Raw genomic sequence first — 27,554 nt, 5'->3', positions numbered from 1 at the left:
AGAGGGAGAGAGAGGGGGAGGGAGAGAGAGAGAGAGAGGGGGAGAGAAAAAGAGAGGGAGAGGGAGAGGGAGAAAGAGGGAGAGGGGGAGTGAGAGAGGGAGAAAGAGGAAGAGAGAGAGAGAGAGAGCATTGACGACGTGTGTAGGTGATCAGTAGTCTACCATGTTGAATGACGTACCGAATGTCCCAATGACGGCGCCCACATGAGTAAAGTTGAAAGTAGTGTTGACTCCGAGAGTTCTAGACTGAAGAGACTGCATGACAGACGCTGCTACCTTGTTCACTGCGTCCTGTGTCGGCTCCACTTCCACCAATGCATCTACTATAACGCTTCCCGGACTGAAAGCAAGGATACAAGTGAGACAATATCCCAGACTCAGTTGAGAACTGCTCCCTCCTCATACTGTACATACACTAGGAATACATTTCTACCTAGAAAATGGAAGATTCAATTGCTTAACTCTTTAGGCAAGTTACAGGTGTGTAAAGGCAAGCCATTTATATTCAATGTTACGCTTTCTGGTGGACATGCTTACATAATATGTGCACAGGCTACTAGTATATATGGCTCCATCAGCACTGTTTCTGGGTAAAATATTAATTTAGTATTAAGAATCAATTAAAATACAAAAAAAACTCTTATATGATATTACCAATGTTTCCATGTTTCCAAAGAATTAGTACTCACCTAAACTTCTGAACGATCCATCTACTGAATTGTCGTCCGTGTTTTTCTTTAAATTCAATATTGAGCTGAAACAAAATATTCATTATCATCACAATCAAGTTTGCTGAAAAAAAGTTTCCAGTACAAATTACCAGTTAAATGCTGGTCTTTCAATACGAAAGAAAACTGATTCAACATAGTATGAATGCTGAATGACTAACCATTTCCTGACCAAATCATGTTTTCTAATTTATCCAAAATGCAGTGAGAAGTATCTTTCTTACCGCTGTTTCAATTTGCTCCACCAGTTCCTTATACTCCTGGCTATTTGGGTCTCCGTAAGCATCGATGTACGTGAGTGATCCAGCAGAGAACTGTGCTGTCACATAGGCCTTTAGGTCTTGATCTAAACAAGGAGAAAATTACGAAACTAAGATCAATATTGAACAGTACATTTTAATGTCTTTTTTTTTTTCAGGTAAAAATGCAACATGGCCAAAAGACATACAACTAGCTGTAAGGTGTTGGAACGTTGTTCATCAAAGGCAAGGTATATCTCACATCACTCTTAAGTACAATAAGGGTATCTAGACTTTAAAAATCAAGACTAAAGATATTGGTTTCTCTCACCTTGGGCGGTCGTTGTAGGAGTCACTGAGGGAGTCAAAAAAGGAGTTGTAGAACGAACACCTGGCGTTGGAGTTGGCGCTGCAGTCGAGGCTGCTGCTGTCGTTGTAGTCACAGCTGTCGTTGTAGTTTCTGCTGTCGTAGTTGCTGCTGTCGTCGTTGTAGTTGCTGCTGTCGTCGTTGTAGTTGCTGCTGTCGTCGTCGTTGTAGTTGCTGCTGTCGTTGTAGTTGCTGCTGTCGTCGTAGTTGCTGCTGTCGTCGTTGTAGTTGCTGCTGTCGTTGTAGCTTGTTCACTGGTCCGTGGGGCAGTTGTGGTTGTTATATCATCAGGTTCTGCACTAGTAGTTACTTCATCCTTTACTGTTGTTTCAAGTTGCTCAAGAGTCGTTGCTTCAACAATGACTGTTGTAGATTGTTCAGTGGTTCGAGGTGCTGTCGCTATTATTAGAGGTATGTGGCCAGTAGTTACTTCAGCCTTTACTGTTGTTTCAAGCTGTTCAAGAGTTGTTGGTTCAACGATGACTGTTGTAGCTTGTTCAGTAGTGGGTGGTGCTGTCGTGGTTGTTATTTCAGGTTCTGCACTAGTAGTTACATCAGCCTTTACTGTTGTTCCAAGCTGTTCAGGAGTTGTTGGTTCAACAATGACTGTTGTCTTTGCTTGTTCCGTCGTTGGTGGTGCAGTGGTGGTTGTTGTTATTCCAGGTTCTGCAACAGTGGTCACACCAGACATGACTGTTGTTTCAAGCTGTTCAATAGTTGGTTCAGTAGTGAAAGTTGTCGTAGGTTGTTCAGTAGTTGGTGGTGCAGTCGTGGTTATTATTTTAGGTTCTGCGCTAGCAGTTACATAGGCTGTGGCTGTTGTTTCAACCTGTTCAAGAGTTGTAGCTGCTACAGTCGAGGCTGTCGTGTTCGGTTGTTGAGTTGTAGCTGCAGCAGTCGTCGTGTTAGGTTGTTGAGTTGTAGCTGCAGCAGTCGTCGTGTTAGGTTGTTGAGTTGTAGCTGCTGCAGTTGAGACTGTCGTGTTAGGTTGTTGAGTTGTAGCTGCAGCAGTTGATACTGTCGTGTTAGGTTGTTGAGTTGTAGTTGCTGAAATCGAAGCAGTCGTCAAGGCAGTTGTGTTAGGTTGTTGAGTCGAGGTCGTTGGCATTAAAGAGCTTAAGACTACAGTTGGTAAACATTTGTGAATATATAATTATATTACTGCCTAATAACCAGATATTAGGATGATTTGGGGGAACTCGAAAAACACCGGATAAAGTTGTGATATAAATAACGTGTTTACCTGCTGGTGTTGATGATTGCAGCGTTGTTCTTGACGTTGTCGTTGCGGAGGGAGTCGTCGGTGAAATTGTAGTACAATTGGCTTCAACATACACAGAATAACAGCACAATTGAAATGATATATTAGGAGACGTTTGTGTTACGTCAATATAGAAAGTAACCTGAGACTATATCTAATGTCAGCTTTAAAGAAATTAATCCAATTTAATGGGTACATTTTTATGACAATGGTCTATCTACTAGTTATTGTACATCTAAAGTCATGACAGTTCTTGACACTTTAGCACAGAAGCATTAAGCAGATAGGTTTGTTGTAATGCAACTATTTAAAGATGCGTATGGAAATATTCTGAGGTAGAGCAGTGATGAACGGCAATATGGCATCAGATGTAATAACCATTCTAACATCAGTACTCACCAGGCTCTGGTGCTGGAGGCACTGGAATACAAAACGGGAAGCACAATTAGTCATAGTGTAGTTTTTACCACGATATAGAGTTACAGACAAGCACCTAGTATATGCACCTATAAGTGTTTCAGATAAAGCAGATGTCTACAAACATACGAACCAATAGGCATTGTCGTTTTAGTCTTTGTATTTTAGCAAACGAAGCATACGTATATACCACATGCTCTTTGCTACTCAATGAACGTTTGTGTGCAAGGATTTGGTACATCATTTTAAAGCATATTTGAAAAAATCAACAATGTTGACTCCACCCCCCCCCCCCCAACACACACACAAACACATGCAAGGTAAAATATCCAATGGATACATACGTCGTTCACAGATGAAGCTCATTCTCGCGGTACAGTCTTGGATGGTCCAGTCCCAGTTGCTGGACTCTCCGAGAGCGACGCACAGGTTTGGACTCTGCGGGCTGCCGGTGTTCTCGCCGTCTGCCCAAGGGTCGAAATTAGTCAAGGTTGCTTGATCGTTGTATGTCCATTCACCGTTGCTGTGAGATAAATAAATATTATTGTCAAGCAACATCACTACAAAGGAAGTTTCGTAATATCTGCGAAGCACGGTAGTCAAATTTGGGCCAAAATGTTCCAACTTTTTTTGAGCAAAATCATGTTCGATCTGACATAATTCGAGCCGAACGTTTGTTCGATTTAGGATCACCTGTGGTCAATTGCAGTAAACCCGTCATTTTTTATATAGTATATATGTATCATGTAACGAAGCTGCTGCTGTCATTTTGGGCAACCTTGAAGAGCGTAATTCTTGTTTACACGGATATAAATTCCCCTATCCCCCTATCCACACGGTATGGCATGAGTGCAAAGTAAACATGGTACATGTATTTCAATCGCAACAAAACCAAATTCAATTGAAGTCTAGAGAAAAAAACCTCGGTCTGTGTCTGATGCTTTTTGCTTACTTGCACCCCCTACACCCCGATGCTTTTTAATGAACATATGAAAGTTAGTGGCACCTTGGAATTATGGGTCTTTGGAGTAGCAACATTGTACGTTTTGGGATTTTTTCAACCTTAGCAAGACTTTAACTGCGCTAATATTTCTGGAAAAAAAAACATTTTATTGAAAAAGAAGACTTACGTGTAAGCCAGCCCGATCCAGACGTCGCTCCCGGATATCTGGTTCCTCTCGATCAGCCTGACCAGGAGGGCGTGGATGTCGGCGTCCTTGTCCAGAACAGCCTCCGCGCCGTAGTTGGAGCAGCTCGTCGTCAGGTAGGTGTTAAACTGGTCTCGGGACGAAGGAATCAGGTAGCACTTACCGTTATACAGAGCACTGACCACTCCGTCACCATCGTAACAGGCTGAAAAATACGCAATTTGATGGCAATACAGTGATGTTTCAATTACTCAATAGTTACTCTGAGATGCCATTGATGCCATTGTCCTACTGCCATGGACACCCAAGAAGTTAATTCAGTTTACCTTCGTACAGTTCAATGTACAACTTTATTTAACACTGCAATGCCTCAGCGATTGACTATCTGTACCTCCAATTAAAACATTCTGCTATCTAAATATTGCCAAAACAGACATCAAAACAATCAAAAGGATAGTACTCACGCGTGAGTGGTATATCTGTGGAAAAGAGCAAACAACAATGTTAGATTTCACTATCAACATCATACTTGATTAATATCATAATTGCGCAAATTTCACAAACCGAATGACAGGACTCCTAGGTTCATGAAGTGACAGCCTTCGTTGGCTAGGACGTTGAAGGCTATTTAGTCATGCAGTACATAATGCAATTTGGTTGGAGCAGTTACCCTTTTGGCAGATGTAGTTGTGCTTTTCCACACAGGGTTTGATGTCCCAGTCATAACCCGGCGGTGCCATGATTGCACACGCGCCCCTCCGTGTATTGCCAGTTACGTTAGTGCCGTACGCCCATTGGCTGACGTCGTCATCAAGCAGTTGAACCCCGGCGTCATCATAGGCCCAGCGATCGTTCACCACGGCCAGTCCTATCCAGTACAGCAGAGCGTCGCCCTGAGTAGCCTGGTACAGCAGATGTGTCTGCAGTACATTGTGGGTGATGACGCTCTTCACTTTCGAGGGAATAAGTCCAAGGCCGTAGCAGTCGATATCATGAAAATTGAGGAACTTGGACTTTTCCGAAGAAAAGGTGTAACAGACGTCCCGATAGGCGACACTGGTGCTGACGGACTCGTTTTGGAAACAACCTGAAAATAATACAGGCATGTAAACCACCTGCTCACATGTACAATGCAATTAAACTCAATTTTTCAATGATAAAATGACTGAACAAATGTACTAGACGGTACGTGCTAAAAGCTATCATGCAGCTAAACCACAAGATTATATTTCTTGTTTTAACATACAGTGATGACACTTACTTGGTAGTTCCATACCTGTGTGGAAAAGGAAGAACACAATACTGTTAGAATAACATTGAACTGAATGAAAAAGTAACCAATAGTGATTTTTATGATTGATGATGTCATACCAGGTGCCATGTCAATATTTGCGCAAGGGATACGAGTTGTCAAATCTTGAGCTCTAATAGTAATTTAAAAATCTCTTAAAGTACATTTGATGTGTAAACGTCTTCTAGTAGTTGTCTGCCTTTCTGGACTATATATGATGGCCAGAATCACCCCCCTCCCCACCGGACGCATCGTCATTGCACATTGAACCAAGTATTCGGGAAGGTTCATGTGTAGAATTGCCTTGTACTGCAAAATACCTTTTTCGAAAGCACTTTACTCACGTTTCTGGCAGATGTATCTTTTTCTCTCCGTACAAGCTTGCATGCCCCAGTCATAGGTCGGCGGCACCATGGCTGCACATGCCCCAGTTCGGCTCTGGCTTAAGTCCGTGCCGTCCGCCCACTGGTTGTAGTGCTCCGGAAGTAGCTGTGTTCCGTGGTCATCGTAAGTCCAGTTTCCGTTCACGAAAGCCAGGCCGATCCAATGGGCCTTGGCTCCTTGTTGACCATCTAGATACAGAAGCTGTTTCACAAGGACATTGTGGACATCCTCACTGGTGACTTTGACAGGCTGCAGGCCCAGGGCATAACAGTTGGTATCGTGATAGTCCAGAAACCCTGCGTTTGCCGAGGAAAATGTGTAGCACGTCCCTGCATACTCCACACTGTGACTCACACCGGAATGACTGAAACATCCTGAAGAAAAAAAGGAGGGACAAACAATTGAAAAACTGTCCTCCCTGATGAAATAAATACGTAGATTGCTATTCAACTGAACATGCTAACATGCTATTTAGTGCAGTACATTGCATGCTAAGCAAGACTTGTCAATGAGAGCGAACAGACCATAACTTTTTATATGTAATTTATTGAATGTTATTACGGTTAGAAGAAATCTATAGATGTTACTGGTGTTTATATAATATTAGTTACCGGGGTAGTCAATGGAATAATGATGTTCAATCACATTTTAGATTTTACGAAAATGTGGCAAAGTAACGATGTACTGATTTGAGCCTTTACCTCTTGGAAAAGTTACAGGTGCTGGAGTTGCCGCTGGATTCGTCACTCCAAACGAACACGCTGTTGGAGTGGCTGAAACAATGGCACACAATTCAACATCTCAATGTCTTTTAAGGCATCCAATGCGATTTCAGAACAGCTGGAAAACTGGAAATATTCTGAATAAGGTAATCTTTATATTGACAAGTACTGCTTCACATTAGCACATTTCAATCAGTATTTCATACTTTGGGTATTTGAAACTGCAGAAACAAGTCCCAAGATTTATGGGTGGTACCCTAAAAATCAGTCCAGGGCCCTTCCAGTAACCATTTCCCGTCAGAATTTTGGGTATTTTTGCTCCATGAGGGTCACTATGAATTGGAATAATGTAGTTTTAACTTAGTATGCAGATAAGTGACTAGAATATTGACTTTGAAAAATTGGGCTTTCATGACTAAAAATATGCATTAGATGCCTTTAGGACAGGAATATCACACTCAACCAACCTGAATTCTATTGGAACTACAGTACCAGCTATGCAAATTTTAAAAGAGTTTCTAATTTGTCCCATTTGATCATTTTACCACAGTGTACATGACATGTTGTTCGTCAGACGTAAATACAATGTTCGGCAGACGTGAATACAAAATCCTAATGATATATTAATGGTACTCACGAGGTTCTGGCGTTGGTGGCACTGGAATTAAAAAAAAAGACGATAGTTAGAATCTTAGACTTTAGCTTTAAGATAACCAAAACACAAAATGGCAGGATTTTCAAGCGTATGTAGTTTTTTCAAAGCCGATGACTTCTTGAAGAGCAAGAGCAATGGTTGTATCTATGAGATACTTTATATACATTTACTTGGTGTTTAATATTGTTACAAACTATAGTGGTTCAATTTGAGCAAATATTGCAGAGACACACATAATATTACATGAAATACGTACGTCGTTCACAGATGAAGCTCTTTCTCGTGGTACAGTCTTGGATGGTCCAGTCCCAGTTGCTGGACTCTCCGAGAGCGACGCACGTGTTTGGGCTCTGCGGGCTGCCGGTGTTCTCGCCGTCTGCCCAGGTGTCGAAACTTCCAACGGTTGTTTGGTCGTTGAAGGTCCATTCTCCATTGCTAAAAGATAAGTAGATATCATTGTTAAGCGTAAGAACATCTATATAAAGAAATGTTTCGTAATTCTTCTGAAAATTCGGATTTTGTTTCAACTAATTGATTTACATAACAAACTAACGCGCTACATCAGGGCCCATCACCCTTCACTCAACCGCGACGAGGGCCGACATCGTCTACAAGATACCTTTGACCCAGTGTTGACGTCACACTTCAAAGAAGCCACGTGACAAGCCTCACTGGATCAGTCTACTGAGGAAGACCAGAGTGACTGGTCGAAAGTTCTAGGTGAGAGAACGTCTTTGTGTGTTGGATCCAAAGTTTTAACTTCAAACAAGAATCTCAATCCCTAACATTTTATTGAAAAGGATGTTAGACTTACGTGTAACCCAGCCCGATCCAGATGTCGCTCCCGTTGATACGGTTCCTCTCGATCAGACGGACCAGGAGGGCGTGAATGTCGGCGTCCTTATCCAGAACAGCCTCAGCACCGTAGTTGGAGCAGCTTGTTGTCAAGTAGGTGATAAACTGGTCTCGGGACGGAGGAATCAGGTAGCACTTACCGTTATACAGAGCACTGGGCACTGTAGGGTCATCGTCGTAACAGGCTGGAAAATACGCAGAAGTTCTGGTGTAATTTCATGACAACATAGTAATGTCTATTATTTTTTTACTCAAACGTTATGCCAGTTGACTTTTAAACACACAGTAAAATGTATTAAACAAACAGTAATATGTATAAATTTTCTGTATAGAAAACGATTTTCAAAACCAATAGAAACAGTATCAACATCTCTTTGAATGCTGCACCAATACGAAAAAGATGTAAGCACTAGTAAAACCAGGATGACTACAAATGAAAAGGGTAGTAGTACTCACGCGTGAGTGGTATATCTGCGGAAGAGAACAAACAACAATGTTAGATTTGATTATCATAATCAACAACAAACGTCAACATCGTCATCAGCAGCCTTAATTAATTAAGCAAACCTTCTACATCACAAACCGAATGACATTACGTCTCTGGACCTCCCAGGTTTATGAAGTGACGGCCACCGTTGGCTAGGACGTTGAAGGTTTTTCAATGATGCAGTACATAATGCAACACTACTTACCCTTTTGGCAGATGTAGTTGTGCTTTTCCACACAGGGTTTGATGTCCCAGTCATAACCCGGCGGTGCCATGATTGCACACGCGCCCCTCCGGGTATTGCCAGTTACGTTAGTGCCGTACGCCCATTGGCTGACGTCGTCATCAAGCAGTTGGACCCCGGCGTCATCATAGGCCCAGCGATCGTTCACCACGGCCAGTCCTATCCAGTACAGCAGAGCGTCGCCCTGAGTAGCCTGGTACAGCAGATGTGTCTGCAGTACATTGTGGGTGATGACGCTCTTGACTTTCGAGGGGATAAAACCAAAGCCATAGCAGTGGACATCGTGGAAGTTGAGGAACTTGGACTTTTCCGAAGAAAAGGTGTAACAGACGTCCCGATAGGCGATACTGGTGCTGACGGACTCATTTTGGAAACAGCCTGAAAATAACACAGAATATTTTGTTTCTGTCAGACTGTTTTCCATTGCATTGTAGTTTCTGCAACTAAAAAGGCCAACATTTTCTGCAACATCTACATAATTTTCACATCCTGTTTGATGGAAGAAGAATCAGATGCTACTTATCTTCATTAGATTACCAGAAAGATAAAGAAGACAACACTTACTTGGAAGCTCTATTCCTGTGAGGAAAAAAAAACAAGAAATATCAACACCAGTACAGAATATAAAATACATTATAAGATAAACTGACGGGTAATTGCCATCTAACAGAAAAGGAAATGCCAAAAAGCAGTTACTCAAGCAACTGGATATGATTTTGGAAACGGCCAGACGTTTCAGCTAGTATCCACTTAAGCTTTCGTCAGTGACTGAGAGACCAGAGGAGAAATGTAGGTTTATTTCTTCTCTGGTCTCTCCTAAACCTGCATTTCTCCTCTGGTCTCTCAGTCACTGACGAAAGCTAGTGGATACTAGCTGAAACATCTGACCGTTTCCAAAATCATATCCAGTTGCTTTTGGGCGTATCTTATTACCTGGATGTCAAACCTTCATCGACGTAAGAAAAGGAAATGACATTTAGCATTGGAACCAACTTCATATGGTTTGTGGCCCATAAGATTTTCTTAATCAGCAAACGAATCAGTAAATGCTGACAAATTTCCACTCACGTTTCTGGCAGATGTACCTCTTGCTGTCTGTACAAGCTTGGATGCCCCAGTCATAAGTCGGCGGCACCATGGCTGCGCATGCGCCACGTGTGCTCAGACTTAAGTCCGTGCCATCCGCCCATTGGTTGTAATGCTCCGGAAGTAGCTGTGTTCCGTGGTCATCGTAAGTCCAGTTTCCGTTCAAGAAAGCTAGACCGATCCAATGGGCCTTGGCTCCTTGTTGACCATCCAGATACAGAAGCTGTTTCACAAGTACATTGTGGACATCCTCGCTGGTGACTTTGACAGGCACCAACCCCAGAGAGTAACAGTTGGTATCGTGGTAGTTGAGAAACTTGGCGTTTGCCGAGGAAAAGGTGTAACACGTCCCTGCATACTCCACACTGTGACTCACACCGGAATGACTGAAGCATCCTGAAGAATGGGGAAATATTGAAAAACTGCACAACCTGTTGTTATATAAATAGTTCACTTTTTAACTGAACAGGCAGGCATACATGGGGTATCGAAAATGAAGAAAAACACACAGTTTTTTTCCGGGCGTGCGAGCGTGCAGCTAGGGGAAGGGATACACGCCTATGGGTCCCATATACCGACAGCGTGCGCTCGCGGGGCCAGGGGATGGATCACACGAACGTGCAAACCCCGCGTGCAGGGATGAATCTCACGCTGTGTATTTCTTCACCTGAGGGACCCATAGTATACTTGTGTCAGTTTTGTATGAAACATTGAAGCATTCATTGGTGTTTCTACCTATGGCTGTGACAAAGTAGCTCTTTCTCTTAAAGACGATGACATGTCAAGACGTGGTACGTTAAGTCAAATTGTTGCTGTCCTTTCTTTACAAAGGCATAGAAAGTTAACTTTAAAAGATTCCTAACAGTACTGTCAATGAACAGTTTTTAAAACAAATGCATCATTTTAAGCTGCCTCAATGTGTTAATACTTCAGCTAATAGCTATAATGATGGAACGTTTTTCTACGTACTAAGTATTTGATCTAATTGATTAATGGCCACTTAGAAAGAAACATATCATCATACCTTGAGCATTAGATGATCTTACACCTGAAAATGTAAAAAAAGCGTACATCTTTAATGTAAAGTATTATACATAATTTTAACATTGACACTTTATCTATAGTATAGCTTTGACAATACAATGACTCGAATTGAGTCAAGAAATCTAATGAGCTTTAAACAATTTCTATCATATGCAATGAAAAGTTTTTAGACCGAATATTAATCGATAGAGGGCGTTGCAAACTCTGTCTCATTTCTCTGTCCCAAACCCTCCGGCCAATGTAACATCTACTGTAAGAAAAATAAAGGACAACAGTGTGAGTATATAGTAGAGGGGATTCATTCCTCAAGCTAACCGACATCTTGCACACGCTGTCATCCCTCAGTAACACATCTGGATCCGCATAGTTCCCGTTTAGAACTTTTATTCAGCCTGTCACACAGTGGACGACTGCGTGTGGAAGATGTCGGTAGCTTGAGGAATGAATCCCCTCTACTATAGACAACAGACGTGAGTGTAAGAGAAATGTTCACCTGTTAGAAGAATGGCAGTGGCGATGACCGTAGCTATAACAGAGGGTTTCATCGTGAAGTTTGAACGTCAGGACTGAAGGAATAAATAGTTGACCACGCCAATAGACGAAATCTGTAAATAATGAAAAATAAATCATACAAACTGAAAAACCATCTTTGTCATTAGGAGAAAGAGCAGTTAAGCTGAAAGATACTAGTAGTGGGTGCTATCTGATACCTATGAATCTTCAGAGAATTATCCAGTTGCCTGATTTATTCATATTACGTATACGTAGATAAATAAAGATGAGCCAGGGTCAGTGTATACTAGCTTAAACGTACATGGGACCCTAATTTTAAAAGGTGCGCAGAGTTTTGAAGCAAGAATTGATGGGGGCTTGATACGAAAATCAGCAGCATGGTGCGGTAGAGAGTTCCACAATGAAATAGTTCTCTGGACTCAGGACGTCAAAGCAAAAGATTAAGGTCAGATAGAGTGACGTCTGATCTGCCCTTTGCAGTGATGTGGCATATGTAAGCTCGGGAGTTTCCAGACCCACCCAGTATAATCTTACTCACATCACAACACCCTGGCGTCTGTTAAACTTGGGTATTTTACTAAGGCCACAGCAAGTAAATTTTATGGATGACATTCTCCACAGATTCCAAATCTAATGCGAGCGGGCGAAAAAAAAACAAGGCGGGCCGAAAAAAAACAAGGTTCTTACATTTTGAAATTTTGACTCAATCATTGTACAAATGGTTTTGATTCAATGGGAACATCACATGTACACAGCCAACATCACATATCACTGCATCAAAGTAAGAAACAAAACATAAAATCAGAGCCTTGTCTTGTCTCCTCTCTTGATAGTTATCTGCCATCCACCTTCCGGCATGGCAACAGACATCTTGGCCTATTTTGGCATGGTGACCACTGTCAGAAGGCAACAAAATTTCTTGTTTTTTTTCCCAAAATCAGGCGAAAATTAATGCACGCGCAGATGTCATCCATAAAAATTACTTGCTGTGGCCTAAGTAGGTACATAGGTTTGGCCCGTTTGCCCCATTGTTGGAGGAGGGCGTTTACTTCGATTCACTCGACCCCAGTTAATCTCTCGATCGAAGCAGAACAATCAGAATGCCGTATGTACGTGTAAAACCACCGTTCCGTTCATACTAGACGACATAACCATGGTTGGGCGTTCTAAAACTAGATATGCGCTCTTGATACGAGAAAAAAGACCATTCAAGTAAATACTGTGTGACGAAACAAACCGTTTTCAAAGCTCAATTTTAGGATCTCTTCATTATTATTCAAGAATGGTATTTGGTCGTAGCTCACTTCCTCTAAGGCCATGTTGATTTCATAATATGGATGACATCCACGCGCGCATAAATTTTCGTCCGTTTCAAAAAAAAAAAAATCGACCACTCTGTAAATCGTACAAAGCAGCTGCAAAATGGGCAAACATATGCCGTACATCACAAAAAATATTGGGAAACAATACTAATGTCAAAGCAGCGTGACCTTAACGTAAGACACCACAAAAATCTACTAGTACTCGTGTGTTTGTAAATGAGATCCATAAATCACTGTTGACAGGAAAGTTCATTCATACAGTAACTGGGTGTGTTCTGATCGGGTAAAGGTGACAAGGAGCGGTCCAATAGCCCCAGGGTGGACAGACAACAGCAGTTGTACGTGTAGTAATGCAATATGTTTTTAATTTGAGTTCATAACCTTACGGTCACATTAGTTTTGTATTTAAAGATTTATGAATCCCACCGCTGACACCAGTGTTATAGAGACTGATGTCCACACTCGACCACGGCTTGGGCAAGACTGATTCAGAGACACGAGGTCCCTGTGCTCTATTTATTGATCTAATTCACACCAGATGTGTTGCTGGTAGGAGATCACAAATCCTACTTCCTACACTTATCCTTTCCAGGCATAACTAAGAAATAGACCATACATCAATTCAGTTGTCAAAGTTGCAGTGCAGTAATGCATGTTTAGGTTGACTTGGTGACCGTACGGTCACATTTCTTTGGTATCTAAGATCTAGGAATCTCTGCTCCCACATTATCCTTATCAGATATAACGAAGAAACAGACAATACAACAATCTAGCCTGACTGCTTCACGCGTATAGAAACCTTGGGCCTTCCACTGGTCGGATGGCCAACACCCCCTGAATCAGAATGGAAAAATGAGGAATCTTGCACATGTGACAAATTAGTGATCACAAACGTTTGATCCCCACAAACGTACAAAGTACAAGTACAGTTACAACCAACATGTCACAAAATGGGATTTCGCTTTGTTTGTTCTGTTGAAGTGTCCATGGGATATTCCCAGTGGTGCCAGAGTATACAGTGCAGTTTTACGGAATTCAGTGCAATTTTACGGAATACAGTGCAATTTTAGGGAATACAGTGCATTTTTACGGAATACAGTGCAATTTTACTAGTATACAGTGTAATTTTACGGAATATAGTACAATCGTATTAGTATACAGTGCAATTTTACGGAATACAGCGCAATTGTATTAGTATACATTACAATGTTACTAGTACAATTGAATTGTATACTCTGACACCCCTGGTTTCGGACAACTTTAAACATCTATTTGTTACACTTCTGGGAAGCAATTGTCAAAATTGTCAATTGACAAAATACCTCGCAAATTCCAGCTATAGAAGTCGTATAGATTTTCTTTCGTTTGACAGGCTTGGAAATCCATTCTCATGCAGAAATTCAATATAGGCGACCAAAGAAAAAGGCCAAGGCAAATCTGACCTTGGAGCGCGTGTGATAATCTTAAAGCAGATATGGGGTTCGGTTTAGGAGTGTTTTTAAGGCGTGTCTACCTCTTGGCCTCACTACTAGCTAGAAGGCGAAGAGATAAAGACCTGGTTGACTGTAGTAATGCGTAGAAAATGCCTCAAAACACTCGTAAAACACTGAGCCGTACCCTGTATCTGCTTGGAGTTGATACAAACGCTGATTTTTGATCGAACGTAACATTATTCATACAAAGACATGAAACAGCATTGCACTGAGATCAACACATGAAATAAACGCCACAAAACTAAAAAATAAGCCAAATTACCATATCGCACACGGGTGATAGTACATAACTAGAGTGATCATGACAGAAAAGTGTGCAGAGGCCAATTTGTGACGGTAAAAAACCCGGCCTAAACTCCAGGCCCTGAGGCAGTCTGTCGTCACCTTGGGTGTAACCCTACCGTGTTCACTGTCTCATGGTCTAATTTTCTAATCACCTGGTCGCCTGTCACAAGAGCCTATCAATATGCCAATAAAATCTGATTGAATACAGGTAAATCCGATTGTGTGGGGTTGTGTGGCGCAACGGCAGAGCATTCGGCTCAGAACCAAGAGGTCCTGGGTTCGAATCTTGCCACGACACCAACCTTGTGCCCTTGGGCAAGGCACTTTACACGACTTCGCTCAGGTGAAAATGGGTATGCCAAAATGATCATTATCATGACGGGGAAAACCAAACGAAAAATGCCATGATGAACCACGAACTTGGGATCAATTGGTACACGATTGAATCAAGGGCATTATACTACTAATGTCCTTGATTGAATCAATTGGAAAGCTAAACTTCAGCAGTATATCATGGCCAGACCGGAACTCGTAGATAACAATCACATCGACATAATTATTTTAAATCACTGCCAGCGACATTACACCTCCCGGCATTATGAACATTTATACCCGGTTTTAGTGTAATAACGTTCCTCCTGAAACATTTCAGATATCATATACTACATTGTATGGCTACTTATATAAACCACCCTGCAAAAATTGGGCATGTTGTTCACACCTAAAATACACCTGATACTAAATACATAAACATCGTAGCTAGTAGTAAATACAAACCCACTAATAAATACATTAATAATTTTACTCATGTACATGTGGTGTGATTTAATATCAGCCATTACATAACAAGAGTTATTACTAGACTTCTTGTCAATATAAAGTGACAGTATAATGTACCTCATACCCCCACATCAATACACAATCATCAGAAAGAAAACAATCAAAATAGCTTACCTGTAACAATACAATGTTGTTCAGATCAAATCTTCTATCTTTTTAAGTCATTACGAACGAGAGTATTACTAGAGTACTTGTCAATAAGTAACAGTATAATGTAGCCCATACCTCACATTAAGACACAACCTTCAGAAAGAAAACACTCAAAATAGCTTACCTGTAGCAATCCAGTGTTGGTCAGACCAAATCTTCTATCTTGTCAGACGTAAAAATAGAGAGATATCAAAGTCAAAACAGATGACATGTCGACCTTGTGTAGCCCCATTTACGAGGGGTAAGAACCTTTCTTCTGGGAGTGGTCTAATAAGTAGTCTGTAGAGCGGCCTACAAGTCCCAAACTAAAATCCAAAATCCTTCAATAGACCGTATATTCACGTCCTTAAGTCCACGTCTTTCTTCACAATTGTAGGATGTAGTATTGAGTCGTGGCAGAGGGATGTATGTTGTGTGGCATGTCCCTATTTCCAAGACAATACGCCAGGCTTGTCCCCAGTAGTGTTGCCTACACGTTAGAAGGTCGGACCCTGCAGTGCAACTAACTCGTCCGACGTGCGCTAACGTTAGTGCCCTGACCTGAAAGGTCGACAGTACGTACACACCTATCTACAGAGATAATCAGGGCGTCATTTAATGACGGAGGCGATAGACAAGCTGAGCAACTTTATCGACGATCCTTGAACTTTGAACTCAATGATTGTCGTAGATGATACGCTTAAATACAGGCAGAACTAAGCAGAACGCTTTGGCGGGAAAAAAAATACAGAGCGCTAATTCTGTGACAGATTCGCTTTGGCGGGAAAAAAATGCAGGCAGAACGCTAATTCTGTGACAGATTCGCTTTGGCGGGAAAAAATTCCCTGTCACTGACGGAAACTATCAGTGATTGCAGAAGGCTGCACATTCTGTGAAACAAGCATTAGAGTTTTTGGTCATCAAATTCTGGTCTATGAACAGTTAAATACTAAATCACATGGGGGATAACTAACAAGAAAGAAGGGGACGAGATACCCGTGTAGGGTGGATATTCACTGGAACCTGGTGTAATCTCCTTTTAAGCCACAAGGTGTCCTCTGTGTACGGCTGCCCTGCATTGGACTGTACCAACTACGTACTTTCGGGCGGGGAGGGAGGTCATTCTTTTCCTATCCTTTTGTTGAAGTTTTCAAGTCATGTCACCTGTATGAAAAGTAATAGAAAAATGAGATATCAAGTGACTACTATGGAATTAAAAAATGCACAACAATAAGGCACGAACCAATAAAGATTCTTGGATTTATCTTGTGTGTTTTCTTTGTGTTCAAACCATGCAAATTTACAATGGATCACATGTGCAACACAATTCGTTCAATTCACCAACACCAGATGCACTTCCAGAATCTAAGTACATTACAAAAGATACACATTGACAATCGTTGTAACATTATACATGACTGTCACTATACATATTTTTTTTTTCTCTTTTGCCCAAGTTTTTCACCAGAAAGACCTCTACACATGTCACAGAGCACTGGTAGACCCATACTATGTGAAAAGACTGTCAACGCACAACCAACACATTGTCTTTCCTCCCTGCACTGTTTCTAGTTCCTATATACTGTAGAAAACCTTTCCTTACTGGGCCAGACTACAGGTACATTCCTGACTATACAATGTATGTGCCAGTGCTCTTTATGTACAGTATGCATATTGTACACCAATGTCTTTCATACCATCCCCTAAGTATGGTGGTCTGATAAGCTTAAAATATGATGATGGTTCAAAATTAGAAACTTTGGCCTTGTCTATGACCCCAAATCTGACAAAATAACCTTTATATTACAAAAAAAAACATATGTATCAAAATTGAAAACATGATTACCTACAGGAATATACCAAAAAGTAGGGATGGGTATAAATATCTGCAATTTTTCAACAGAAATATTCTAGTACACATTTTCTTTCACTGTGCATAATTCTGTCAAGCCTTTAATGTTTACATGGCTCCCAGGCATTTCTACATTATTACCCATACACATAATCTCTGCCAGTCCATCACTACCAGAGCTACCTTTAACTTGCTTTCACAAGTAGACGTAGTGCTGTGTACCTAAACCCACATTTAGGTTCAGGTCCGGATTCAAGTCCAGAGGTTTAGGTTCAGTTCCGGGCTCGTAAGTTCGGACCTAAACCCATGGCATATACAATATTGCATGTTGGCAACCTTGCAATGTTGTACAGTCAAAACTGTGGTCACATAACATGGAGGCTAACACTTGACGATGCACGAAGGCAATGTTTTTCTTTCTTCATTTTGTAGCAATCTATGGAAAGTTTAAGGTGCTTTGGAAAGAAATGGGGTATATGACATGTTTTTCTTTTAGTAAGCCCGGAATAGGTTCTTGACTTACAGTTTTTTTTTTACTTGAACTTAAACAATTCCGGAACCGGTCCAGCGAACCGGTACACAGCACTAAGTAGATGGCTCAGCTTATGGCTCATTCAAGTTTGTCGGGAGGCATTGTGTTGTGAGGTATCCAAGCAGGTTACCAACAACAGAAGTTACCAACAATCAACAATGGTCTAAAACTGCCTTTTCGATAACAAGACTGCTGACAAACAATATGAAAATATCAAGTTACATGATTGCACAATGTCTTTCAATGGTGCTTTTCTAATGGTTTGTCATTTTAAATTAAAAAGGTCATAATGTTCTTTTCCGTCTTTACATCATACTGTTGTCCAGATATGTGTCATTTTAACAAATTCAAAAAATTGATAATAACTGCAAACTAGGTCTCTGTATTACACCTGTGACACTTAAGTACGAAAAGATACACATTCATCAAATACATTTATGTTCTTATATCCAGTGCATTATGAAAACTATATATAAGACACATTACAATATAGACCAGATCTTTACATCATTACAACATATGGCACACATAGAAGAATCTTTATCATAAAGATGTGATTCAATCCATATTTGTTCAGACATATTATTTGGCTTGTGGTAATCATGTGTTAGGGCTCAAAATACTGGGTGCATATGCACCTTAGTGCAGGTAAAATTGGGGCTGTGCAGGTACATGTTTTTCTGACCTGCACTGGTCCATGTACTGGGTTTATATACACATGTACATATAGGTGTATGTGGCTTTTCATTTGCTGCAATGACTGTTATATATGAGTAGAGTACAAAAGAATTTTACTAATTGAATTCTCAAAAGTCTGAGTGGTGCAGGTAAAATTTGTCTGGTTGGATCGGGTAATTTTCAATGTTACCTGCACCAGTGCAGGTATGTAGAAAAACGTATTTCGAGCCCTGTGTCTCAGAATAACACAAACTGTACATGTCAAGAGGCAGCACGTCGGCAGAACGTACTACGCCTGCGCAGAACCCTGTATTTTCACGATTTTCGGTGGATTTTTGGTCAACGTTGCATCAAAATTTTGCCTGTTGCAAAGGATTTTTTCCCTACATAACATTTGGAAACTACAGACGGGATGTTAACCTTATATGCGCGAGTACGACCTTATATGAGACGTTCTGTCGAAGTGCTATGTACAATACATTACGGGTTTCGCGCAGGTGCAGTGCGTTCTGCCGACGTGCTTCAAGAGGCCATAGAGCCCCTCTCTGACTAATACAGACTATTGCTCTAGAAGCCTGATTTAGTCAGGCTATTGTGCTTTTTTAAATGCTGCCTTGGTGGAAGATTGTGCCCTCCCAAGGCCACACCAATTTAATTTGTTGGTTCTCAGGTTCACCTCTTCATTTTTTTCTGATTTGCAAAAAAAAAAAAAAAATCTTGTTCTGAATCAACCAAAAAAATGCTCATATTTTGCTCCCAACAATTGTGGAAAGTCATTTTCTTCCTAGTTGTTACAGTTTTTCTATCTATCAATGCAGTGTTTTTTTCCATTTATCAATGCAGTGGTCTGATTAAAAGTTTGAAATTCATTGTTTGAATATTAACCCAGCCTTTTGTGTGGACTTCATGGTTCCCATCTAGCATTTGAGGCTATAATAGAATGCCTAGAGTCCTAGACCTGTTTTTGTTTTCATTTTTTTCCCCTGTCGCTTCATATTTTTTCTGAAAAAAGCCGAGAACCAACAAATTAAATTGGTGTGGCCTAATGTTGTCAAGTTTCAAAGGAAAACACAACCCCTCCTTTTGGGTATGAGACTGACGGCTATCTTGCATGTGCTGGTTTCCATCCGTTTTGCTGGGCTTGTGCCAAGATTCTCTTACAGTCTAACATCATCGTACTGAAACAACAAGAAAACAACACGTCACTCACTCACACGTCACATAAGGCCATGTTGATTTGATTATATGGATGACATCCTCCGGGAGCCCTAAAACTGATGTGCGCGTGCGAATAGAAAAAAAGTTTTGCAAAAAAAAAAGTTCTTTTCATTATAGAATCTACGTGGTCATGAGGGTTGAGCAAATGGCACAGAATATGGTTTGGCGAATAATCTAGTCTTCAAGTTCATTTCTTTACAATTTCGTCTTTTTTCGTTTGATTTTGGCATTCTACGACATTGGTATAGTTTTTATTAATTTTTTTTGTAACTTATGGTATATTTTTGCTCATTTTGCAACTGTTTTGTACGATTTACAGTATGGTTGAAAACTTCTTTTTTTTTGGAAACAGCCGAAAATTCATGCGCGCGCGGATGTCATCCATATAATCAAATCAACATGGCCTAATGCAAAATAAATAAAGCAACTTGACAAAATGCTCCGAAGAGTCAGACATTTTCGATAGCATCCACTGTCTTTCTTTCATCAGTGACTGATAAATTCTGACTGGTGACATCCTTAGTCACTGACGAAAGAGAGTGAATGCGATCTGAAATGTCTGACTCTTAAAGAGAATTTGCAATTGCTCTATTCATTTTGTATTGCAACACAATTATTATAACGTCTAAGGTAAGGTAATGTTTTATAACTGTATGTCCAACATTCATTAACAAACAAACATGCTACTATACTACACATGGCATAACTATAAACTAATCTAAGTTACTTTTTTTTTGCTCTTCTAGGAAAAAAAGCATTGTTTAATTCTTCTATTATATAGCAAAGATATATTGAAGGGTTTCATAGTCCATATACATATAACATATGGTTACAAGGTTAACATAAAGACAAAAAGGTGGTCAGCTATCTTAAACCTGAAGTGGATCTGTGGATTATTTTCTTTCTTCTGTATCAAAGATATACTGAAGGGTTTCTTTGTCCATATAACATATCGTTACAAGGTAAACGTAAAGAATGTAAGGGAATGGAATGGACACCTCAAGTGGATCAGTGGGTATTTCACTTCTAATAAGAAAAATACTGGTTAGGATCATTTAACTGTTCTGTAGCAAAGATATACTGAAGTGTTTCTTTCTCCATGTAACATATCCGATTCGTTACAAGGTTAACATAAAGACAAAGCTAGTCAGGGATCCAAAACCTGAAGTGAATCTGTGGGTATTTATCTTTTATGAAAAATGCGGATCATTTATTTCTTCTGTAGCAAAGATATACTAAAGGCTGGTCCATATAACATACATGTATGGTTACAAGGTTAACATAAAGAATAAGGTTTTTAGGGATCCGAAACCTGAAATGAATCTTTGGTTAGAAGAAAATACCGATTAGGATCGTGTAACTGTTCTGTAGCAAACATATACTCCAGGACTTCTTTCTTCATATAACAAATGGTTACCATGTTACAAAAAAAACAAAGGTAGCCAGGGATCCGATAGCCTATGTAACCCAAGCTCCGGGGGGCTCCGTACATAGTTTTCGGGGGCCGGCTGGATGTTGGGCGGCCGGCAAAAGCGATTTAAAAAGGCTGAAATGCCTCTTTGGTTAGAAGAAAATACCGGTTAGGATCGTGTAACGTTTCTGTAGCAAACATATACTCCAGGTCTTCTTTCTCCATATAACATAATCCAACCAAGTTACAAAAAAAACAAAGGTAGTCAGGGATCCGAAACCTGAAGTGGATCTGCGGGTATTTCTCCACGAGTTCGTCCACGGTTTCTTCGCGCACGGCGTCGCAGCGCATGAGGCCCAGGTAGCGGAGAGTGCGGCAGTTTTGCGAGATGAAGGCCGACCCTGCGTCCGTGATGCTCGGACAGTGGCCGACGTCCACCGTCTCCAGGCTGTGGCTATACTTGCCGATACTGGTCAACGCTGTCAACACAATAATAAAATGTTTTATTACCTCCATGAAAAACGGAGGTATTGTTTTTGGCGTGTCTGTGTGTCTGTGTATCTGTGTGTGTTTCCGCACATTTGTAGTCAGCATAACTTCAGGTGAAAACTTTAGTGTGCTATCACCATCTCTAGTCATTACATGTTTGATTTGATTCATTGAAATTGTAACAATACAATACACGTGGGATACAGGCAGCTATTGCTGGTGTTGTGTCCCACACACAGACACAAATATTACATGACAGGGCAATACTGAAGTTTCACTTAAGTGAGGAAAGTCATGTTAAGTGCCTTTCTAAAGGGCACAAGATCAGTGGCATGTCAGGACTCAAACACGGGAACCTCTTAGTTGAAAGTCGTGTAAAGTGCCTTCCCAAGGGCACAAGATCGGTGGCATGTCAGGACTCGAACCCTTGGTTACGAGTCGAGCACTCTGCCATTACCCCCCACGACCCCACAGTTGAAAGTAGAAAAAATGATTACCTTCATCAGTGATGGCACAGGCCACCATGTGTAGGTCCTTCAGACATTTGGCCTCTCGTGCGATGACCTCGATGCTCATGTCGGTGATGCCTGAGTTCAGACACAGGTTGACGGACTCCAGTTTGCGACAGTGCCGCACGATCTCGATCACCGCAAAGTCCGTCAGCTCACGCAGTCGACACAGATTCAACACCTTCAGGTTGGTGCACTGGGGTGCAAAGTTACGGAACAAAAACAAAACATAGTTAATTTTGTAATTACATTTGTGTATGTACTAGTATGTATTTTGTCATTGTGTTTGACTCTCATGATCATTTTATGTTTTTGAGTAGAAGGCATCAAGCAACTGTGCTTCTTCTCTTAAATACTCAATATGTGAATAAATAAATACATTGTAAATAAATAAATAAATAATAGATAGGAGGACATATGGACCAGAAAATCTACACCATGTTGATTTGATTATATAGAAGACATCCTCTCTGCTTTTTCTCGGTCCCAAAAATTTTCTCGATTGACACAAGCAACCTGTCCAACAGGTGACCACTTGGCCAACACGACTGCAACCGCCCTGATGAGTTGGGTCCACTCAAGGCCAAATACCTGCCCATAGTGACCACATCATTTTCAATCATGTTGATTATTGATGATAACTAATGAGAAATGATGGAGAAACCAGCCAGTTTTCCTTGACTGCTGGATGATGTTTTTTTGAGGTAAATTGTTCCATGTGCCACCCTGCCCACATGCATTTACAGCATTTGACATTAGAATATCTCGACTTGGAAACTATTTATGTCTCAGTCATGTTGAGAGGTGATCCACTTCAAGGAGACCACCTGTCCAAGGTGACCACTTTTCTTTGGCCCACTGGGTGGCTGGCTTGGACAGGTTTGACTGTAATAAATGGTTAATGGCAGACACCTTGGTAAGATGTAGAACTGCCTCTGAGGATATACTGCATCCCATCAGACCTAGCACCTCCATCTGGGGACAGTGTTCAGCTATGGCTTCCACCGACGAATCAGCTATCTACATAATAATACATGTAGAAAGATGCAGTTAAACATTGAGATTCTGATTTTTAAGACATTCACATAACAACCAAAAACACAACAGCTAGTAGAAAGGTAACATTTGCAAAGCAAATGCATAATGTTTACGTTCACATATGGTCTGCTGTTAATTCTTACTCACGCACATTCATACATATGGTGACAGGAGTCTAAATCCTTCCTGCTATAAAATTGCAACAAAATGTAACCCAACTTATTACCTAATGTTTAACGTTCATCGACGTTAGCCTCCGTAGCAGGCCTATAGAACTGGGGGTTTGGTGGTCTTCAGCAGTTTTCTGATTAGCCCAGTTCTAAAAAACAGGGGTAATTCAACCAGGCCAGCTATGTTGTCTATATAGTATATGCAATCAGAAAATAGCACATAAAAGCTCCCAAAGACCCTGAAGACCCCCAGTTTTGGCATGCCATGGAGGCTACATTGAGGTAAGAAATGACTTACTCTGTTGTTCTCCTGGAACTTGAGGTAGGTAAGTTTGTGGCAGCCGGTCACCACGTGTCTGACCCCCACGTCGGTCAGGTTGTTGACCTGGCTCACGTTGAGATACCAGAGGTCTTTACAGCGTGCTGCGATCTGGGACAGAGAGAGACGGCAGACTTCAGCCCTTTGCCCAAACTGCTAAACACAACTTTTCCAGTTACACAAACACCATACTCTTTGTTAAATGACAGTCTCCAAAACAAATGCGTTTCTTTTTTTTCTTTTTTCATTTCTTTTTTTTATTTTTTATATCTCAGTACAGGATAATATTTTAATAAGACTACAAAATCAGCCTCTACCAGGCTTCAGGAAGTGGCTGGAAAGAGTAGAAATTGGCCAAATACACATACAGATAACATGCCAAGTGGAAGCTCCAATGGTTAAAGGAGTATTTTGAGGATGCAGCAAATACTTTTCACTGGACCAAGGACAATATATAATGTCCTTGTGTGGACTGCTCGAGTGGACCAACTCTCTGGCTTATCATCTGTCTATCTGGCAAATTTCTACTCTTTCCAGCCGCTTTCCGAAGCCTGGGAGAGGCTAAAATAAGTAGCCATGGAATAAAACTTACTTGTTTAAACGCTACATCAGTGATTTGTCGTACGCCGTCCAGAGTGAGTTTCAGCAGGCCAGGGCAGCCTTCTGCTAACGCGATGAAGGCAGCGTCTGTCAGGTGATTGCATCTAGAAAAACAAACACTACTTAAAAACACAAAATCACAAAATATATGTACACATGGATTTCTATAAGTATAATGCTTACCTCCGCATATGGTCTGCTCTGTTTATTCTTACTCATTGACAAACACATTCATATACATGTCATATGAATGTATATGGTGAGACAGGAGTCCAAATCCCTCCTGCTATAAAATTGCAACATGATGTAACCCAACACCAGTTACCATGGTGATAGATGTCTGGTTCAGGTCATTGACCTTATTGGTTTGGAGAAGAGGAAACAGAGCAAAAACAATATGTTTACAATCAGTACCGTAAACATAATAAATTGCTATCCTAAATGGAACAGAGGTGAACACAAAATTTCTGTGCTTGTTAGTTACTACATGCCAAGTCCTACCTGGTACATTTGAACTCAGTGAGACTGAAACATTGTGTTGCCATAGTGATGACCCCCTGGTCCATGATGTTATTACAGTCAGAGATGTCTACAGACGTCACATTTGTGCTGTAGGAGGTCAGACGGCCCAGCACTTCATCTGTCACCTAAGGGGGGGAGGGAAGATAGAGCTCTACGTTGGTGTAGGTTAGACATCCAGGTAATAATAAGATACACCAAGAAACAGTTACTCAAGCAACTGGATATGACCGTTTCCACAATCATATCCAGTTGCATGAGTAACTGTTTTTTGGCATAGAATTAGGAGAGCAGACAGTCTTCTCTCTTTAAAACTTTAAAGATTCTTGAAAATGCCATTTTTCTACGTTACCTTTACTAGTAACCTAGTAATTTTGGATCTCCCACCCCATGCCTTATATCTTAGTGCTCTTAACAACTTTAATCTCTATTATTTAAAAACAAGTGTTTCTTCTCTAGCACATATATCTTTTACATATACTAAAGGTTGAAGGTGGCAAAATGAATTCCTCTTTCCTTTGTAATACAAAGCCTTATTAGGCATAGGTTCAAACTATTTAGTAATTTCTACCAATTATAACTTAAGCATATATCTGGAAAATCCTAGACAATTCTCTGACAACATACCTTGCCCTTTCCCCGTAAGTCGATCTTCCTCCAAAGTTCGGAGTCGAGACACATCTGATTCCACAGCTTACACACCCGACACACATGTCTACTCCGTTCCTCCATACTCAGGTACGATACAATCTTCAGTAAGACTGTCTGGGGCAGATCATTGATGCTTAGCTGCCTCTTAGTCGAGGATGATGAGAAAAGAGAGGACTGTGAAGAATGTACACTCCACGGATCACAGCTCGAGCCTACGGACTCCGCAGAAGACATGGCGGTAGCCTCTGTAGACTTTGAGGTACTGGGAACGCTGTAGCATAGCTGGTATCGTCCTGACTCGTGTTTTAGCGCCGTCGCGGTCAAGTCAAGAGCGTTGACCTCAGAAAAGCCGTCAGTGTCTGATTCTTCTGTTTCAGAGTATGACATACACACAGGTCTGTAGTAACTGTAGTTAGGTGGTTGTTGTGACTGTGGGAAAGGAGCATCTCTCTTGAAGTACTTTGGACTCGGAGGGATGACATCTGGTGATGGCCGGTCCGTACGACGTTTTTCCTTACGCACTTCAAACGGCGGCCTTCCTGGGCCCACATACGGCCCGTTACTGTAAGAAGTCCCAGGTCTTTCTGTGAGATGGTTTGTTACCAACGGTGAATTCGCATTATGATTGACGGAGCTGAACGTGTTACTTGGTTCGTTGTTTCTTAAGTCTTGGTTTCCAGGATCTCGGTAGTAAGTAAGTTCTTCCACGTTGTCTTCTACGTCTGCATCGTCCTGTAAGTCTGCGGTGTACCTGTAAGAAACAGGAGGAGTGAGTAGAAACAGATAAAAACCCCTGGTCCTGGGATTCGAACCCACGCTCTGACGCTCTAACCATTTCGCTAAAAGGTCTAGACCTTTCAGCCAGGTCAGTTGGTAGCGCCTATAAACCCCCCCACTGTAACACTACTCCCCCTTTTCTTTTCAAAATTCTTCCTCAAATCTTCCGAATTCGACATCCCTGGAGCGGCACTCTTTGCTAGAACTCCCAAGGACGGGGTTTGAACCCACGACCTCCTGAGCACCAGCTTCAGACGCTCTAACCACTCCGCTAAAAGGTCTAGACCCATCGGCCGGATCAGTTGGTAGCGCCTATAATTAAACCCCCCACTGTTACATACCTCCTCCCCTTGTCGTCCATTCCGGGACACTTGTTCAGGAAACTGGTTTCTAACACAAGCTTGCGGGATGGAGCTGTGTTCTCGTCTCTGGGTGTCGCCTTCTGGCGTCTGTTCCTCTGTTGGTTTGTGGTCTTGTCTTTGGTCTTGGACTGGAAGAGCCCCATGAATGCCCCTAAACTTGGACTGGTGCGTCCTGTTGTACTACTGATTGTCTATCTAAGGCCGTGACTGTTTGTCTTCGGAGTCTGGATGATTTCTGTGAATTTAAAAAAAAATTGATTTCATTTAAAGTAGACGTCAACTTGCAACACATTGTTACAACATAGGTGGGGTCGGGTGGCGTAATGGCAGAGCATTCAGCTCAGAACCAAGAGATCCTGGGTTCGAATCCTGTCATGTTACCAACCTTGTGCCCTTGGGAAAGGCACTTTACACGACTTTCCTTTAACTTCGCTCAGGTGTTAATGAGAGTATGCCAGAATGATCATTATCTTGATCATGGACATTAAAAGAAAAACAAAACAACATATTTCACTTTCCTTCAATATATTTATATGGAGACATAAGGCTTCAAATATTTCTTTAATGTATTTTTCACACTTTCACTATAATGTATTAGCAACTTATTCTATTTGTCTACACCAAACCATTGACCATCCCATCCTGTTTGCTAACAAACAATGTTATTTGGCAGTCAAACTTCCAGTCTAGACTAGACATGAAATGACCTGCCAAGTTACTGTATGCAATTCACAATTTAAAGGAGCATTATGTAACATTTTTGTACCAAAAATTGTCATTTACTTCAACTTTTCAACTTTTTCTGACATTTATGGTTGGCGCTAAAACCACAGGAGGTGCACTAAATTTTTGGTGCCACCCCAAACTACCAGAATGTAAACAAACATGGCTGACAGCTGTGTTTCCAGCTTTAAATACA

General features: G+C 41.1%; 2 protein-coding genes across 2 annotated transcripts in view; both read right to left on the bottom strand.

The window, feature by feature from the left end:
• The window catches only part of LOC109468354, a 17,215-nt gene extending 6,651 nt beyond the window's left edge, over window positions 1-10,564 (bottom strand). The window contains exons 1-21 of the mRNA XM_019766602.1: window positions 10,552-10,564; window positions 9,867-10,280; window positions 9,363-9,377; window positions 8,760-9,176; window positions 8,524-8,538; window positions 8,027-8,252; window positions 7,469-7,647; window positions 7,195-7,215; window positions 6,537-6,608; window positions 5,796-6,209; window positions 5,422-5,436; window positions 4,831-5,247; window positions 4,625-4,639; window positions 4,143-4,365; window positions 3,357-3,535; window positions 2,995-3,015; window positions 2,578-2,658; window positions 1,299-2,000; window positions 953-1,074; window positions 690-754; window positions 180-340 (exon numbers count right to left, since the gene is read on the bottom strand). Of these exons, the coding sequence (XP_019622161.1) occupies window positions 180-340; window positions 690-754; window positions 953-1,074; window positions 1,299-2,000; window positions 2,578-2,658; window positions 2,995-3,015; window positions 3,357-3,535; window positions 4,143-4,365; window positions 4,625-4,639; window positions 4,831-5,247; window positions 5,422-5,436; window positions 5,796-6,209; window positions 6,537-6,608; window positions 7,195-7,215; window positions 7,469-7,647; window positions 8,027-8,252; window positions 8,524-8,538; window positions 8,760-9,176; window positions 9,363-9,377; window positions 9,867-10,280; window positions 10,552-10,564 (3,787 nt within the window). The remainder of the gene's footprint in view (window positions 1-179; window positions 341-689; window positions 755-952; window positions 1,075-1,298; window positions 2,001-2,577; window positions 2,659-2,994; window positions 3,016-3,356; window positions 3,536-4,142; window positions 4,366-4,624; window positions 4,640-4,830; window positions 5,248-5,421; window positions 5,437-5,795; window positions 6,210-6,536; window positions 6,609-7,194; window positions 7,216-7,468; window positions 7,648-8,026; window positions 8,253-8,523; window positions 8,539-8,759; window positions 9,177-9,362; window positions 9,378-9,866; window positions 10,281-10,551) is intronic.
• Window positions 10,565-19,545: 8,981 nt separating this feature from the next.
• Window positions 19,546-26,866, bottom strand: LOC109468718 (F-box/LRR-repeat protein 17-like). The gene is made up of 9 exons (XM_019767034.1): window positions 26,615-26,866; window positions 25,473-26,247; window positions 24,828-24,973; window positions 24,319-24,430; window positions 23,706-23,837; window positions 23,112-23,219; window positions 22,188-22,395; window positions 21,482-21,680; window positions 19,546-19,750 (listed from the first exon to the last, which is right to left on the bottom strand). The coding sequence occupies exons 1-9, from the start codon at window positions 26,776-26,778 to the stop codon at window positions 19,675-19,677; spliced, it is 1,920 nt and encodes a 639-aa protein (XP_019622593.1). The 5' UTR covers window positions 26,779-26,866; the 3' UTR covers window positions 19,546-19,674.
• Window positions 26,867-27,554: the final 688 nt, after the last annotated feature.

Source organism: Branchiostoma belcheri, unplaced genomic scaffold, assembly GCF_001625305.1.
Source record: "Branchiostoma belcheri isolate BF01 breed outbred unplaced genomic scaffold, Haploidv18h27 scaffold2, whole genome shotgun sequence".
Lineage (NCBI taxonomy): Eukaryota > Metazoa > Chordata > Leptocardii > Amphioxiformes > Branchiostomatidae > Branchiostoma > Branchiostoma belcheri.
Note: the sequence above shows the minus strand (reverse complement) of the source record. Positions and strands in the feature narration are given on the sequence as shown.

Bases quoted from the DNA above. Each gene is read 5' to 3' on its own strand.
- LOC109468718 (XM_019767034.1), bottom strand. From the start codon at position 26,778: ATGGGGCTCTTCCAGTCCAAGACCAAAGACAAGACCACAAACCAACAG. The intron at 22,396-23,111 runs GTGTCTGCCATT...TTTGCACCCCAG, and splicing joins CAGTTCTACATCTTACCAAG to TGCACCAACCTGAAGGTGTT. The intron at 19,751-21,481 runs GTTTCGGATCCC...TTGTTGTTTCAG, and splicing joins TACCCGCAGATCCACTTCAG to TACGATGATGTTAGACTGTA.